This window comes from Fusarium coffeatum, assembly GCF_003316985.1.
Source record: "Fusarium coffeatum strain FIESC_28 chromosome Unknown BRIP53273_contig_107, whole genome shotgun sequence".
NCBI lineage: Eukaryota > Fungi > Ascomycota > Sordariomycetes > Hypocreales > Nectriaceae > Fusarium > Fusarium coffeatum.
This window is the reverse complement of record NW_022157900.1, coordinates 71,926-85,426: the sequence shown is the minus strand read 5'-3', so window position 1 is coordinate 85,426 and position 13,501 is coordinate 71,926. Positions and strand designations below refer to the sequence as shown.

At 48.0% G+C, this 13,501-nt stretch overlaps 6 protein-coding genes across 6 annotated transcripts; 4 read left to right on the top strand and 2 right to left on the bottom strand.

Annotated features, from left to right (window-relative positions):
- Positions 1–1,975: 1,975 nt before the first annotated feature.
- Positions 1,976–4,914, top strand: FIESC28_04926 (uncharacterized protein; the record flags this gene model as incomplete). The annotated part of the gene is made up of 3 exons (XM_031159073.1): positions 1,976–1,998; positions 2,090–4,824; positions 4,874–4,914. 3 exons carry the CDS (start codon positions 1,976–1,978, stop codon positions 4,912–4,914), a joined length of 2,799 nt encoding a protein of 932 aa, XP_031016838.1.
- Positions 4,915–5,407: 493 nt separating this feature from the next.
- FIESC28_04925 (uncharacterized protein) lies at positions 5,408–6,600 on the top strand (the record flags this gene model as incomplete). The annotated part of the gene is made up of 2 exons (XM_031159072.1): positions 5,408–5,477; positions 5,525–6,600. The coding sequence occupies 2 exons, from the start codon at positions 5,408–5,410 to the stop codon at positions 6,598–6,600; spliced, it is 1,146 nt and encodes a 381-aa protein (XP_031016837.1).
- A 243-nt stretch (positions 6,601–6,843) lies between these two features.
- FIESC28_04924 (uncharacterized protein) lies at positions 6,844–7,755 on the bottom strand (the record flags this gene model as incomplete). The annotated part of the gene is made up of 1 exon (XM_031159071.1): positions 6,844–7,755. One exon carries the CDS (start codon positions 7,753–7,755, stop codon positions 6,844–6,846), a length of 912 nt encoding a protein of 303 aa, XP_031016836.1.
- Positions 7,756–8,454: 699 nt separating this feature from the next.
- FIESC28_04923 (uncharacterized protein) lies at positions 8,455–8,802 on the top strand (the record flags this gene model as incomplete). The annotated part of the gene is made up of 1 exon (XM_031159070.1): positions 8,455–8,802. One exon carries the CDS (start codon positions 8,455–8,457, stop codon positions 8,800–8,802), a length of 348 nt encoding a protein of 115 aa, XP_031016835.1.
- A 447-nt stretch (positions 8,803–9,249) lies between these two features.
- FIESC28_04922 (uncharacterized protein) lies at positions 9,250–10,043 on the top strand (the record flags this gene model as incomplete). The annotated part of the gene is made up of 3 exons (XM_031159069.1): positions 9,250–9,277; positions 9,336–9,666; positions 9,719–10,043. 3 exons carry the CDS (start codon positions 9,250–9,252, stop codon positions 10,041–10,043), a joined length of 684 nt encoding a protein of 227 aa, XP_031016834.1.
- Positions 10,044–10,346: 303 nt separating this feature from the next.
- FIESC28_04921 (uncharacterized protein) lies at positions 10,347–12,278 on the bottom strand (the record flags this gene model as incomplete). Its single annotated transcript, XM_031159068.1, has 4 exons — positions 10,347–11,435; positions 11,484–11,596; positions 11,647–11,740; positions 11,835–12,278. 4 exons carry the CDS (start codon positions 12,276–12,278, stop codon positions 10,347–10,349), a joined length of 1,740 nt encoding a protein of 579 aa, XP_031016833.1.
- Positions 12,279–13,501: the final 1,223 nt, after the last annotated feature.

The following is a 13,501-nucleotide window of genomic DNA, read 5'->3' as shown; positions in this document are numbered from 1 at the left end:
TGTTTAAAGGAATGCCGTTGAACAGAGGTACATCATGCTCGTGTACCTATGCATGCACAATACACCGGCTATCGTCATGCCGCTTCCAATCGCGTGGTTCATGCGCCTTTTGTTCAAAGCATCAAAGCACGGAAAGTAGAAACGGCCCGTGTAAGACGGCGTGGTAATGGTAGACGGGCCGGTGCATCCAGGTAATGACAAGGGTAGGAGTCGAGAACGAGGTATCGAGTTGCTTTTGTATCACTTCGCGTAGACGAGTTGATGATATCTTAGCAGGATCAAGAGAAGAGGGTGTGCTTGGGCTGTTATCGTGACTTAGATCCAAGAATAGCGACGTTTATGGTACAGTAGAACATGAAGAGAAGATGGGAGACTTGTGGTATTTTGTACTTGCATGCACGGACTGGAGGAAATGTCCCGGATGTTCTGATCAAGGTTGTATCTCATCAGGTTGAAAGTGCATGATCGACAAAACAGGGCGTGTCGATTTGAGAGGCCTCTTCAGGTAATTGGGTGCTGTACTGCCCAGCTTCTGTCAATGTTTGGGGTAACTCTGCATTGGAGAGTAACTCACATCCATCAACCGGAGGCATTTTTATTCCCCTCAGATGTAAATCTCCTTCCCCATTGATCAGCGTCTACTCCAAATGCCGGTTGACAATTTCTTCTGCATCGTGATCTATCAGAGACTGTGTATGTAGATGCATGTTGTGCCTTGGTGGTAGGTTGTCAATGCTCCATCTCTCATCATCCATACATCATCCTTGTTTTCTGTCCATCGTCTTCTATTCTGGGGCCAGTGTTTAGCCTACCCGCCTGACAGGCTAGGTATCGTGGGCCTGAAACTCCACTAACAGTTACTGAATCGGTCCATGCTTCGATTTCGATGTCTTTTTGACAAGAATGATTAGAAAATAAAGAAGAAATAGTAAAGAACAGACTATTAAAACATGAATAAGGTTATGTTCTAATTAACCGAAGATCCTCTGCATCTGTTTCTCTATGTTTCTACACTATCTCAATTGTACCTTGGAAGTTGTTCAATCTTGAATTACCTACACTGACCTACTGGGTCACCACGGACCAAACTCTCCTGTCTCGAGATCCTCAACAACTGATCCCGATTTCTTTTCTCTTAAACTACGTCACGTCTGATCTCGTGTATGTATATTTTTTCTGTTGACTCCTTGTTTCTGCAATAGACCACTCATCGGCCCTTTATCAGACCAATTGTTCTCTCTCTCCACTTGACTCTACTTCTATTTCATCAGGTACCAACCGTTGAGGCTCAAACTAAACTGCCCTTGTCTTGTCTGTCTGTCTATCATTTCAGCACGTTCAAACAAGCATTACGTCAGTGTGAGTGCTTTGCTTGTTCCTCCACTTCCATACATTTCATTTATCCATTATCCATCCCATACATATAATCACGGCCCAGACTCTGACAGGCCTCTTTTATAGGTTCCAGGCTTGCATCCCCTTTCGGAAAATACCTCTCTCTTTTTTTTTTTGTCTGCAATTGACAGAAAAAAACATTTAATTGCCCGGGTCCCCATAAGAGAGCTTGAATCTCGGAGCTATCCAAGCTTTAAACTCAAACCACCTGACGAATCTCACGACTCGGAGATTTTCTCGTTGCAATTATTTTATCCTCGAGTGTTTTCCTTGCAAAAACATCTTGTCGCTTCTGTGCGCAATCTTCCCTTTGCGGTATCATTCGCCACTTTCGTCGAACATCTGAGCGCATCTGCGACAAAGAGGCGTTTTGCCTGCGACAAGCTACTTCTCTCAACAAAAACCGACGCCTTTCCGTTATTTGATCCTCTCATTTTCAGCTTTACATCCACATGAAGTCGTCATACGAGATTACTCAATAGTATCATCAATCCAGCTCGTTGAACTCGAGTTTCAATACGATCGAAATCAATCGACGACATACCCACTAACATAAAATACTCGACAAATTACCGCCAAAATGACGGTCTTTGTGTGTTCACTGTATGTCAATTCCTTGAGCATTTTCTCGACTCCCCCGCTTGCCCCTCCATGCCCACCTTAGCGAGAATGACGAAAGCTAACATGACGATAGCTTCCTCCCAAAAACCATACATTTTACTCTCCCCGGTACTCCTCCTCCCGGCGTCGATCCTGCCCGAACTTCATTGTCTGGTTCCTCAAACATTAACCTTGGAGGCGACACTCGAGCTTCATTGTCTGGATCGTCAGCTCCCAAGACTGCTCCCCTCCCTCCCAAGCCTGCTGCTCCTACTGGTGGACGACCTGCGCCTCTTAACCGTCAACCGAGTCTTTTCCAGAAAGAAGACATCACACCTCCCCGAACACCGACCGAAGAGGTTGACCAAACTCTATTCGCGAACGAAGATGGAATCAGAATACCTCAAGGAAGACCCGGCTCTAATGCTGGCGGTGGAAAGCCTTGGGGTAGCCGAGCCAACCAGCCCAAGTCGCGAGCCAGCTCTCCTCCTCCTCCCGCTTCATTGTCCGAGAACAACCGTACCATGCAAAAGGCCCGAGAACTAGGACGTCAGGGTGTTTTGCAGCCTAGATCTCTTGTTCGAAGCGACAGCCATGACCGAGTCTTTGCTTCTGCTGGATGGATGGTTGTGAATGCTGATCAGGGTAACGGTGGTCTTCGCAATGCTGCTGATGCCGCTGCTCGTGATGGCAAGATTGACGAGATTACATGGGTTGGTACTCTTGGCATGCCTACTGATGCACTTGAGGGTACCGCGCAAAAGCAGGATATTGAGGATGTTCTGGCTACTGAGCACAACATGTTGACAGTCTTCTGCTCCGACAAGGATTTCGACGGCCACTACGCTCACTTCTGCAAACACATTCTCTGGCCCGTCTTCCACTACCAAATCCCCGACAACCCCAAGAGCAAGGCATACGAGGATCACTCTTGGAAGTACTACGTCAACGTTAACCAAGCCTTTGCCGACCAGATTGTCAAGAACTGGAAGCGAGGTGATGTTGTCTGGATTCACGACTACCACCTGCTTCTTGTTCCTGGAATGGTTCGCAAGAAGATTCCCGAGGCCAAGATTGGTTTCTTCCTTCACGTCGCTTTCCCTTCATCCGAGGTTTTCCGATGCCTGGCTGTCCGAAAGGAGCTTTTGGAGGGTATGCTCGGTGCTAACCTCGTCGGTTTCCAAATTCACGAGTACGGACGACATTTCCTCCAGACCTGCAGTCGCATTTTGAACGCCGAGGCTACGCCGGATGGTCTCCAACTCGAGGACCGATTTGTTGATGTTATCCATCTGGCTATTGGTATTGATCCCGTCAGTCTTCGCGAGCACCTTGATGCGCCAGAGGTTGCCAAATGGTTGCAAGTTATGCAGGATCGCTACAAGGGCAAGAGGCTCATTGTCGCTCGTGATAAGCTTGACCACGTCCGTGGTGTCCGCCAGAAGCTGCTGTCTTATGAGTTGTTCCTCAACAAAAACCCTCAGTGGCGTGAGAATACTGTTCTCATCCAAGTTGCTCTTTCGTCCAGTGAAAAGAGTGATCTCGAGGCCACCGTTAGCGACATTGTGACCCGAGTTAACTCTTCGTGGGCCAATCTTGCATACCAGCCGGTTGTTTACCTCAAGCAGGATATTGACTACGCTCAGTACCTTGCTCTGTTGACCATTGCTGATGCGCTCATGATTACCAGCCAACGCGAGGGTATGAACTTGACTTCCCATGAGTACCTCTTCTGTCAGGATGGAAAGCTGTTGCCTGAGAAGAAGCATGGTTCTCTGATTCTTTCCGAGTTTACTGGTACTTCATCTCTATTCGCCAAGAACGAGCTTGCTGTCAACCCTTGGGATTACCGTGCTTGTGCCGATGCTATCAAGCAAGCTTTGGAGATGGGCGACGAGGAAAAGGACCAGCGATGGAACAATCTCTACGGCCGTGTTATCAAGCACACTGGAGCTCACTGGTTTACGCAGTTCCTTGGCCGTCTTGATATTGTCTACGAGGAGCAGCACAAGCGAGACCAGACTTCAGTTCCTCGTCTGTCTGTCCCTGCTCTTTCTAACAAGTACGTCAATGCTCAGCGTCGTCTATTCATCATTGATTACGAAGGCACACTTGTTGCTTGGGGTCCTGTCAACCAGATTATCCCCATCAGCCCTCAGCGAACACTTGACGTTCTCAACGATCTTCTTCTCGACGAGCGAAACACTGTCTACGTCATGTCTGGTCGCCGACCTGAAGAGCTCGACCGTGTCTTCCGTCGCGTTCCTAACCTGGGTCTCATTGCCGAGAATGGATGCTTCCTCAAGGCTCATGGTGACGAGTCGTGGACTGAGATGGCTGATCTCGAGCATATCAAGGACTGGAAGGAGTCTGTGCGACCCATCATGACATACTACCTTGAACGAACTCCCGGAGCCGAAATTGAAGAACGCCGCTGTAGTTTGATCTTCCACTACAAGAGTGCGGAGGATTATGAGACCGCCTCACGACAAGCTTCCGACTGTGCCAGCCATGTCAACGACGCCTGTGAATCTCAGCGCGTACATGCTATCGCTCTTGATGGATGTATCGCTGTTGAGCCTATCGATTGGACCAAGCGTACTGCCGCCCGAAAGGTTTTCGAGACTCTCAAGGAGGAGATGAGCTCTACTCAAGAACACAAGCAAGCAGTTGACTTTTTGATGGTCATCGGTGATGGACGAGAGGATGAAAAGGTATTCAAGTGGGCCAACAGACTACAAGACGACGGTTCAGTAAAGAATGTCGTGACAGTTAGTCTTGGTAACCGTAATACCGAAGCAACAGCTACCCTTACCCAGGGTGTCAGTGGTATGTACCCTCTCATTTCGAACTTATTGAATCTATGCTAACGGTTTAGGCGTCCTCTCTTGTCTTCAGCGCCTTGCCTCACTTGAGTGACTGGTCAAGTGTTGAGGAATTATTGTTATTGTATTGCATTTTGTGCCGTTGGCGTTGGGTCAGCGGGCGCAGGGGTAAATAAGGAAAGGTCACGTCAGAGACGACATCAAAAGAGTAGTTCCATATGAGTTTTGTTTGTTATTTTAGAAAAGCCGGTTTCAATAAGAGTTTTTGATCTCTACTCAACCGTATGTGTTTGTTATACGATAAAATAAGCGTCTATGGATTGATTCATCACCAATTGTCCGGTTGATGCCTCATTTCGTATCTCATGATTATACAGCTCTTTCCAATGCTTACAATCAGCTATCCAATCATGACATCACAGCTGAATCCTTGACAACGAATGACATGCAAAGAACCCCGCGGTCAATTGCGACATCGGCGGGTCCAGAGTCAGCGGGGTCCATAAACTATTACATCCCGCTCACTACGCGATCTATAAGTTGACAGATACCACCTGTAGAATCAATTGTTGGTCAAGTACAGCAAAATGTCTACCTTTCCTCCTCCCCCGGTTAACACAATCGACTGGTCAAACGTCGGCTTCAAAGTCCGGGAAGGTAAGCAGCAATTGCCATCCAGATAATCAGGTATACTGACAACCCAGTCAACGGCCATGTCGAAGCAACTTACTCTCGAAGCACCGGCAAATGGACACCCCTTCGTTTCGTCGCAGATCCCTTCATGCGTATCCACGGCATGGCTCCCGCTTTAAACTACGGCCAACAAGCCTACGAAGGCCTCAAAGCATTCCGTACCCCCAACGATGCAGGAATCACCATCTTCCGACCCGATCGTAACGCGAAACGGCTCCAGCATTCTGCAGAGGTCGTCTCCATGCCGCCTGTCCCCGAAGATCTGTTCATTCAGGCTGTTAAAGCTGCTGTTGCGCTGAACGCGGAATATGTTCCTCCCCACGAGACAGGCGCGGCGCTGTATATTCGTCCCCAGCTTTACGGATCTAGCGCACAGCTTGGCTTGTCGCCGCCGGATGAGTATATCTTTGCGGTGTTTGTCATTCCTACGGGTGTGTACCACGGTGCTCATCCCGTGAAGGCTCTTATTTTGGAAGACTTCGATCGTGCGGCGCCGAATGGTACGGGAAATGCCAAGGTGGGTGGAAACTATGCTCCTGTGCTGCGATGGAGTGATAAGGCGCGTGATGAAGGTTATGGTATCACGCTGCACTTGGATAGTGTGCGTCACGAGGAGATTGACGAGTTCAGCACGAGTGGATTCATCGGTGTTAAAGTGAATGGTGGTGAGACTACGCTTTCTGTGCCGGATAGCAAGAATGTCATCGACAGTGTGACAAGCGACAGTATCCAAGAGCTTGGACGCAGTTACGGCTGGAAAGTTGAGAAGCGCGCAATCAAGTACTCTGAACTGTCCGAGTTCAGTGAAGTTTTCGCAGCGGGTACTGCGGCTGCGCTTGTGCCTATTCGATCTATTACGAGACGAGTTGGTGGTAAGGAGGAGGTTGCGACGTATATTCAGGATGGGAATGAGGAGCCTGGTCCGTTGTTTGAGAAGTTGCTTAAGCATTTGCAGGATGTTCAGCTTGGACGGGCGGAGGATGCTTTTGGATGGAGAGTTGATGTTGGGGCTGGGGATAGGGATATTGAGGGGAGGCCTGTTGGAGGGTATGGGGATGCTACGCCGCCTGTTGATCAGATGGATTAGATAGGCTTTTTGAGCAAGTAGATTGTGGTAATTATGGGATAAAAGTTGTTTTTGCTGTGATGATAGTGTGCCTAAAATCCTGGAATCGAGTTTCTGTAATCCTCCGCCTTCAACCTTGTCCTAGAGTAACCTTGACATGGACATTTTCCAACATAAATTCTGGTTTCGATCAGATGGTATAACGCTCTTGTAGCCACTGGATATACCATCCATCGCTATGTCCTATACTTGGAGACGTCGGCATCACCATGTCGTCCACCCAAGCTCCTCCTCAGCATCCGAAACCTCCAAAGCCTGCAAAGCCTGCAAAGCCCAACAATCCCGACATCTGCTATACTTCCAACAGATATACCATAGTTCGGGATCCTGTCTGACCCGAATAGGTTCGTCGAATGGATCCCACCTTTTGACCTCACCCTCTTCAAGTTCCACAGGTACAGGATCAAACTCGATAACACGCAGATTGAGAGCTTGGTCGTTGTGGTTAGGAGGTGCAGGACCCCATTTGACCTCGTCATCTGTACACATAAAGAAATATTGACGATAGCCTTGAAGTTCGGAGTGTTTTAGCCATGGTAGCCCGGGGAGGTTCTGGTCATTAGGGACAGTAGGTCGAGGCTCTTCATCCTCTTCATCGTAGAGTGAGGTTTCGGGTGAATCATAGCCGTCTGAGGTATAATCGGTAAGAACCTCTTCCCCGTTGAAGTCAACGTCTGGATCTGCCTCTCTCATCTTCTCTTGCTCCTCCTTCATAGCCTTCCTTTCTCTCACACACCTCATCCTCCTTTCTCTTCGTTCATCCTTGGTAGCCTCCCTCACCTGGCGAATCTGACGCCAGACGGTACCTCTCGAGGCAATCTCTTTCTTATAATGTGCGACGCATTCTTCTGGTGTGGCGTTGGGTAGGAAGAAGAACTCGAATCTGAAACTTTGACCGAGATAAGGGTCGCTATCATGGTCAAAAGTGAGCTGGAATTTCCTGGTGTCGAAATTCAGAGGAGTTTCTGGGTTGACCATGTAAATCACCCAGACAGAGAGTGTTGGTAGACGTTGAGTCTTCAGGCCGTGCCATGACATGATGGCTGGGTTGCCGGCATGGTCTTTAAAGGTAATCTGGTGATTTGTATACTTCGATTCACCTCTTCTGCGCACCATTGTTGAGATTTGAAGTGTTGTAGAAATGAAAAGTCAGAAGTTGATGTCGAGGTTGAAGAAAGAGAGACAGTTAGAATTGTCGCGATTCATGGTGTTTAATATAGATGCTGTGCTATGACCATGTTGGTCTAGGCAGCCATCCCATATACCCACTCTTCAACACCATCACGATATTGAGTACACATAATTCTACTCAGTTGTTGAGATCATGTGAATTGCAGCGATGGTCAAGTTTTAGAGACTTATCAAAATTGACCCGCTACATGGCTCTCATTGATCATCAATAATATCTGATCCAGTGCCTAGCATGGTATCTTCTGCCTGAAATGGTCCCTTCAGCTTCCCAGACTATCACAAACAGTGCACACATATTGTGTTATCCTCCATGTGCTAGTCGCACTCGCGATACTCACCCGTCTCGTCTATCTCGAAGAACCCAAGACCATGTTTGCCCCTCCCGCGAAACCCCCATAGCTTGGTCCACGGCTCGTTGCATACGAATGGTACGACAACTCAAGGCAAACATTATACCCTTTGGGGGTTGCGGATCCGGGGGTGTGACAGACAATTTTCATATATAGGACCCTTATTGTTCTGAGGAGAGGTATCCCTGTGATAAAAGATATTAGTCTGACGCGGCGTCGAAGCCATATCCATCGCTATACTCACCTCAACACCATATCATTATCACCACTCAGAATGTGCACATACTCGTTCCAACGCATGGTATGCTGCTGCGCCAAAGGCCCCGAATGTCCCCAAATGACCCGCGGCCGCGCCATAATCGGCGGCGAAGCCTTCCACTACATCGACATGTTCTACGCCGTCGACGATCTCGGTTCAGCATGCGACTACCAGCGTCGACTCTTTGGACGCAACGCCGGTCCCACGATGCATTGTCCTAGATATGCTTTCGATGATAAGAGGATTATCAAAGGGAGTTTCAGGAAGAGTGAACTTGCTTGTGTCAAGTGTGCTGAGACTTGTGCGCCGCCGAGTTGTACTTGGCAGGCTCCTAGGGCTGAGAAGGAGGAGGGGAAACAATGAATGAATTGGGATGGGAGGGTAATACTGGAAGAAAACTGGTGGTTTGGTCTGGTTGTGGTGTGTGTGGCTGTTTGTATTGGAAGATGTTTCTGTATGATTGTTATGTCGCTTGGATCATGGACGAAGCATCAAATGCGTATATGACGGAGGATGTTGAAAACAGTCCGAATGACCAAGTTCTCGTCCCGTGATTGCTGTTTCCCTCCAATGTTGAATTGCAGACTTCTATTAGAGCCCCATTCCTAGACCAGTTTGCCATAAGACGATAGCCAGCTGGTTGTCACTGGCAAGCACAGTTCACCTGCCTCGATTATCAGGTTTGCTCCACCTACTCCAGCTCATTCCCTCGATCTCATTGCTTCATCCTCAGTCCTCCAACACAACAAAAGCCATCGCATTTAACACCATCCATTCTTTGCTATCTACTATATCTATACCATCAACGAAATGAGTGAAGGCCTTGACCCACTGTCAGGTATGTTGTTACATCTCTTGAACCACCTACTCACCTGGTGACTGACTACCTGTCCCAGCCACATTCGAGCTGCGATTCAAAAAAGCTTGGAGACTCTGGAGAGCCGGCGCCAATGATACGGCGGAGACCATGGCCAAGGAACTACTCCTAGAGCCTCGCCTTGGAAGATTCCACAAGGCTGGTATGCACACGCTTCTTTCTACATCTTCCAACAACTACGTTGAGCATGGTCTTGAGGCTGTGCGTCTCTACACTGAAATCTCCGACCGGAACGATCTCACCGAGGATGAGCGAAAGGACATTACTGTATACCTTGACGATGCGAACAAACTTCTGGACAAGGCTCGTCAGGATCAAGCCAAAATCGATCATCAGATCCAAGAGAAACTGTAAGAGTGGCTGTCCAAAAGACATATAAGCGCTGGCTAACGCATGTAATAGTGCTGGAGGCATGACTATGGAGGAGCTCCACGATGCGCAGATCGAAGAGATGAACAGGCGCCTGGATGCTGAGGAAGCTGGCATCAGCGAACATGGTCCTGATAGTCAGTCCTCGGTCCCTGAGATGACCGAAGAGTCGCACCTTTCTTCTCAGCCTGCTGTACCTCTGCGACCCGAATCCCATCGAACCGACAACGACAACATTGAACACACTGTAGACACTTTTCTGGGAATGGACCTCGATTTCGATGATAACAGTCCTCTTCCTGACATTGTCAGACACAAACCTGGTTCCGGCACGAAGAAGGATGAAGACAAGGTCTAATGGAGGGATAACTCTCTAAATTAAGTAATAGTCTAAGTTATAATAAAGTGATCAAACTATTTCGTCTCTTATAGTGCTGTGGGTCAACTCTTCTAATACCCTGGGACCTGTTGCGAGATGGAAACACGTCAACTGCCGCTGAGCAAAGACAGAACAAACCTAGCATGTTTGGTAACCGAATTGGCCATCTTTAGTGAACGTTAGATTCAAGCAGAGCAAGGGCGTGGATTGGAAAGAGCCTGGTGAATACAGCGTGTTTGCATTTAGATACTTTGCTAAGCTAATCGTGTTACAACTTGTTCTTTAATGTCCATTCGAACCGTTCGTTCCATTACTTCCATTCGTCTCCAATCTCGAATGACAACCCTTCGCAGGCGCTCCATTCCTAGCAGTAGCACTCTTGCCCTTATTCGCAATGATATCATTCGCAAGCTTCATCTCTCCATTCATAGCATTATGACATCCATTAAACTTCATATCCTTGATTCCATCGTATCCCTTAATACCGACTGACTTCTCGAGTCGTTCAGCAATCTCGGGATCGACTTCGCGGAAGATGGCGATTTGTCGCTTGAGTGGCTCCTCTTGCTTGCAGAGCTTCATCTTGCCTGTGACATTGTTGATGAAGCGCTCGCGGGCGGCGTCGTCGAAGACGTTTTGCCACAGGGCGCGGGGAGCGTTGAAGTCCTCTGGGCGGATTGCGGTGAGGAATGTGATTGCTTCGCCGGTGAAGTGGCCGTGTGTCTTGTCCAAGTCCACTGTTCGGTTACGGAACTGGATGGGATCAATGGATGAGAGGTAGTTTGGTCGAGCACCCTGGTTGTAGAAAGCCATCTGGCCATCACGCTGGAAGTTACCAAACTTGTATCCAGTTCTGGTCGCGTTGACAGGAAGTTGCTGGTAATTCGCTCCAATGCGGTGGCGATGGGTATCAGGGTATGAGAACAATCTCGACTGGAGAACGGGGTCTGCGGAAGGCTCGATACCAGGAACCAAGTGAGCAGGGTTGAAAGCGATCTGCTCAACCTCGGCAAAGTAGTTGACAGCATTCTCGTTAAGAGTAAACTCACCAACCTTGCGACGAGGGAACTGCTTCTGAGGCCAGACATGGGTCAAGTCGAAGATGTTAATCTTCTGCTTCTCCCAGAGCTCTTCAGCCTCCTTGGGTGTCATGGTCTGAACTTCAAAAGTCCACTTGGGGTAGTCTCCATTCTGAATGGCCTCGTAAAGATCCTTCTGGGAGAAATCAGGTGAGTAGTCTGCTGATTCCTCCTGGGTAACGAAATCGGTTCCTTGCATGGACTTCATGTGAATCTGCGTGTATACCCAATCGCCGTTCTTGTTAACGAGCTTAAAGGTATGTCCGCTGTATCCATGCATGAAGCGATAACCCTATTTATCGTTAGTTTGTGGTATTGCCGTCTGGTAGGGTGTGCTCACCTTGGGAATTCCGCGGTCGCCCATCAGAATCATTACTTGATGAATTGACTCCGGGTTTTGAGAAAGGTAATCCCAGAAAGCAAATGAGTCATCAGCATGAGTCAAATGAGTGCCTTGATTGTTAGTTATCGCGATATCTCGTGGTGTTGTGGTGTTGACTCACTAGGATCGCGCTTTTGAGTGTGAATGAAGTGAGGGAACTTCGCAGGATCTCTCAAAAAGAATACAGGGGTGTTATTGAAGACCCAATCTAAGTTCTGCTCGCTTTATTAGCATCATTTTCATGGTGTTTTGGTGTTGTGGTGATGAGATTTGGTGTTGAGGTCATCACCACCCAAAGTGAGCACTTACACCCTCCTCAGTGCGCATCTTCACAGAGAACCCACGAGGATCTCTAGCCATATCATGTGATCCAGATTCACCTCCAACAGTAGAAAACCTCATAGAAACAGGACATTTCTTTCCCTTCGTTCCAAAGATATCCGCAAGACACAGATCATCCATAGGATCAGTACACTCAAAGAAGCCATGAGCGCCACTACCCTTTGCATGAACAACACGCTCAGGAATACGCTCGCGATCGAAATGAGAGAGGAGATCAATTAAATGAAAGTCTTGGAGAAGAAGAGGTCCGTTCTCGCCGCATCGCTGGGTCTCGTAGGGATGAGGCATGGGAACGCCATTGCTTGTGGTGTAGAGAGATTCTTTAGATGTCGCTTGGCGATCTTCTTCGTAGGATTGGAATTGGGAGGCTACGTGAGCCGAGAAGGATGTGTCTGTAGCTGATGGTGCCATTTTGCTGTATTCTCAAGTTGTCGTGCTTAACGTGACACTCAGATAGCTTGAACCAAGACGGTTCCTTTTATACGAATCCATCATGCATTTCCTTGGCCGGATTTGACTGGCCAAGGTCTTTCTATGACGCGGTGAACATTGAACCGCCTGCTCTTAGACAAGATGTGCCCGATCATACTCGGTGATCAGCGATGACTATTACAACTTCGATGATTGGTTTATCGAGAATGTCAAATCTTCGATGGATGATGCTGCCTTTGTTATCTTCTGAATGAGGTTAGATTCATGACATCACGACTAGTGAGCCGGGAGAGGCTTGGTTGAGAGACGTGGTTGACGATTGGAGGCTGGAGGTTGGGTCTGGACTTCGATGGACCCTGGAATGGCAGATCGTCGATGAAGAAATGTAAGCATTTGCCAAGGATATGCGAGATCTTAGCGTGGTATGGGGCAGAGACTGCCGGTGAATATCACTTTTTCACCATCAACAGCGTGTCTATTCATCAATTATCCATCACAAACTCAAAAGAATGCGCTTCAAAAGCATGACAGACGAAGTTATTTGATCACTTTATAATATCTTAGGCCAGGTATTAGGCTGTTTTGTTTTATCTCTTAGGGTCTTATAGTACAATTATCATTGCATAGGTGGACACGGATACCCTAGAGACAGTCAAGTCTGGACAACTTTATAAATTGGTAAACATCAAAAAAGTCCTCTAAGGGTTAGACTAATGTTACAAAGTAGCCTAAGTGCTAGTCGTAGATGACATAAAGTAACCAGATTATTTCGCCTCTTATGCTCTTGGGGCCAATTCCTCTAACACCCTGGGACCACTGGAGAGAGGACCATGAGAATACGCTGTTTTCTAGAGAGCAAAATCTGATATCTAGTCAACATGTCTGTAGACGCTGCTTCAATAACCCTGCACGCCAACAATTGATCGATGCGGCCGCTCTCTAGCCCCAGCATATAAAAATCCAAGCTCCCTGCGCCGCTGCTCCTCCTGCCCTCGCCGTTCTTGAATGCGTCGCATGATGCACTGCTCCCTAAGATCCTCGACAGTCAAGATCCTCCCTACTCTATAATTAATCGGTCAGCAAGGATTATAGACTCTCAAGCTGAGACTGAACTTACGCTTCTCGCAACAAGTCATCGATCACTAGTATCTCGCTGATAAGTCTGCTGACTCTCTCCTCCAGTGTGAGATGGTGCTCGAGTA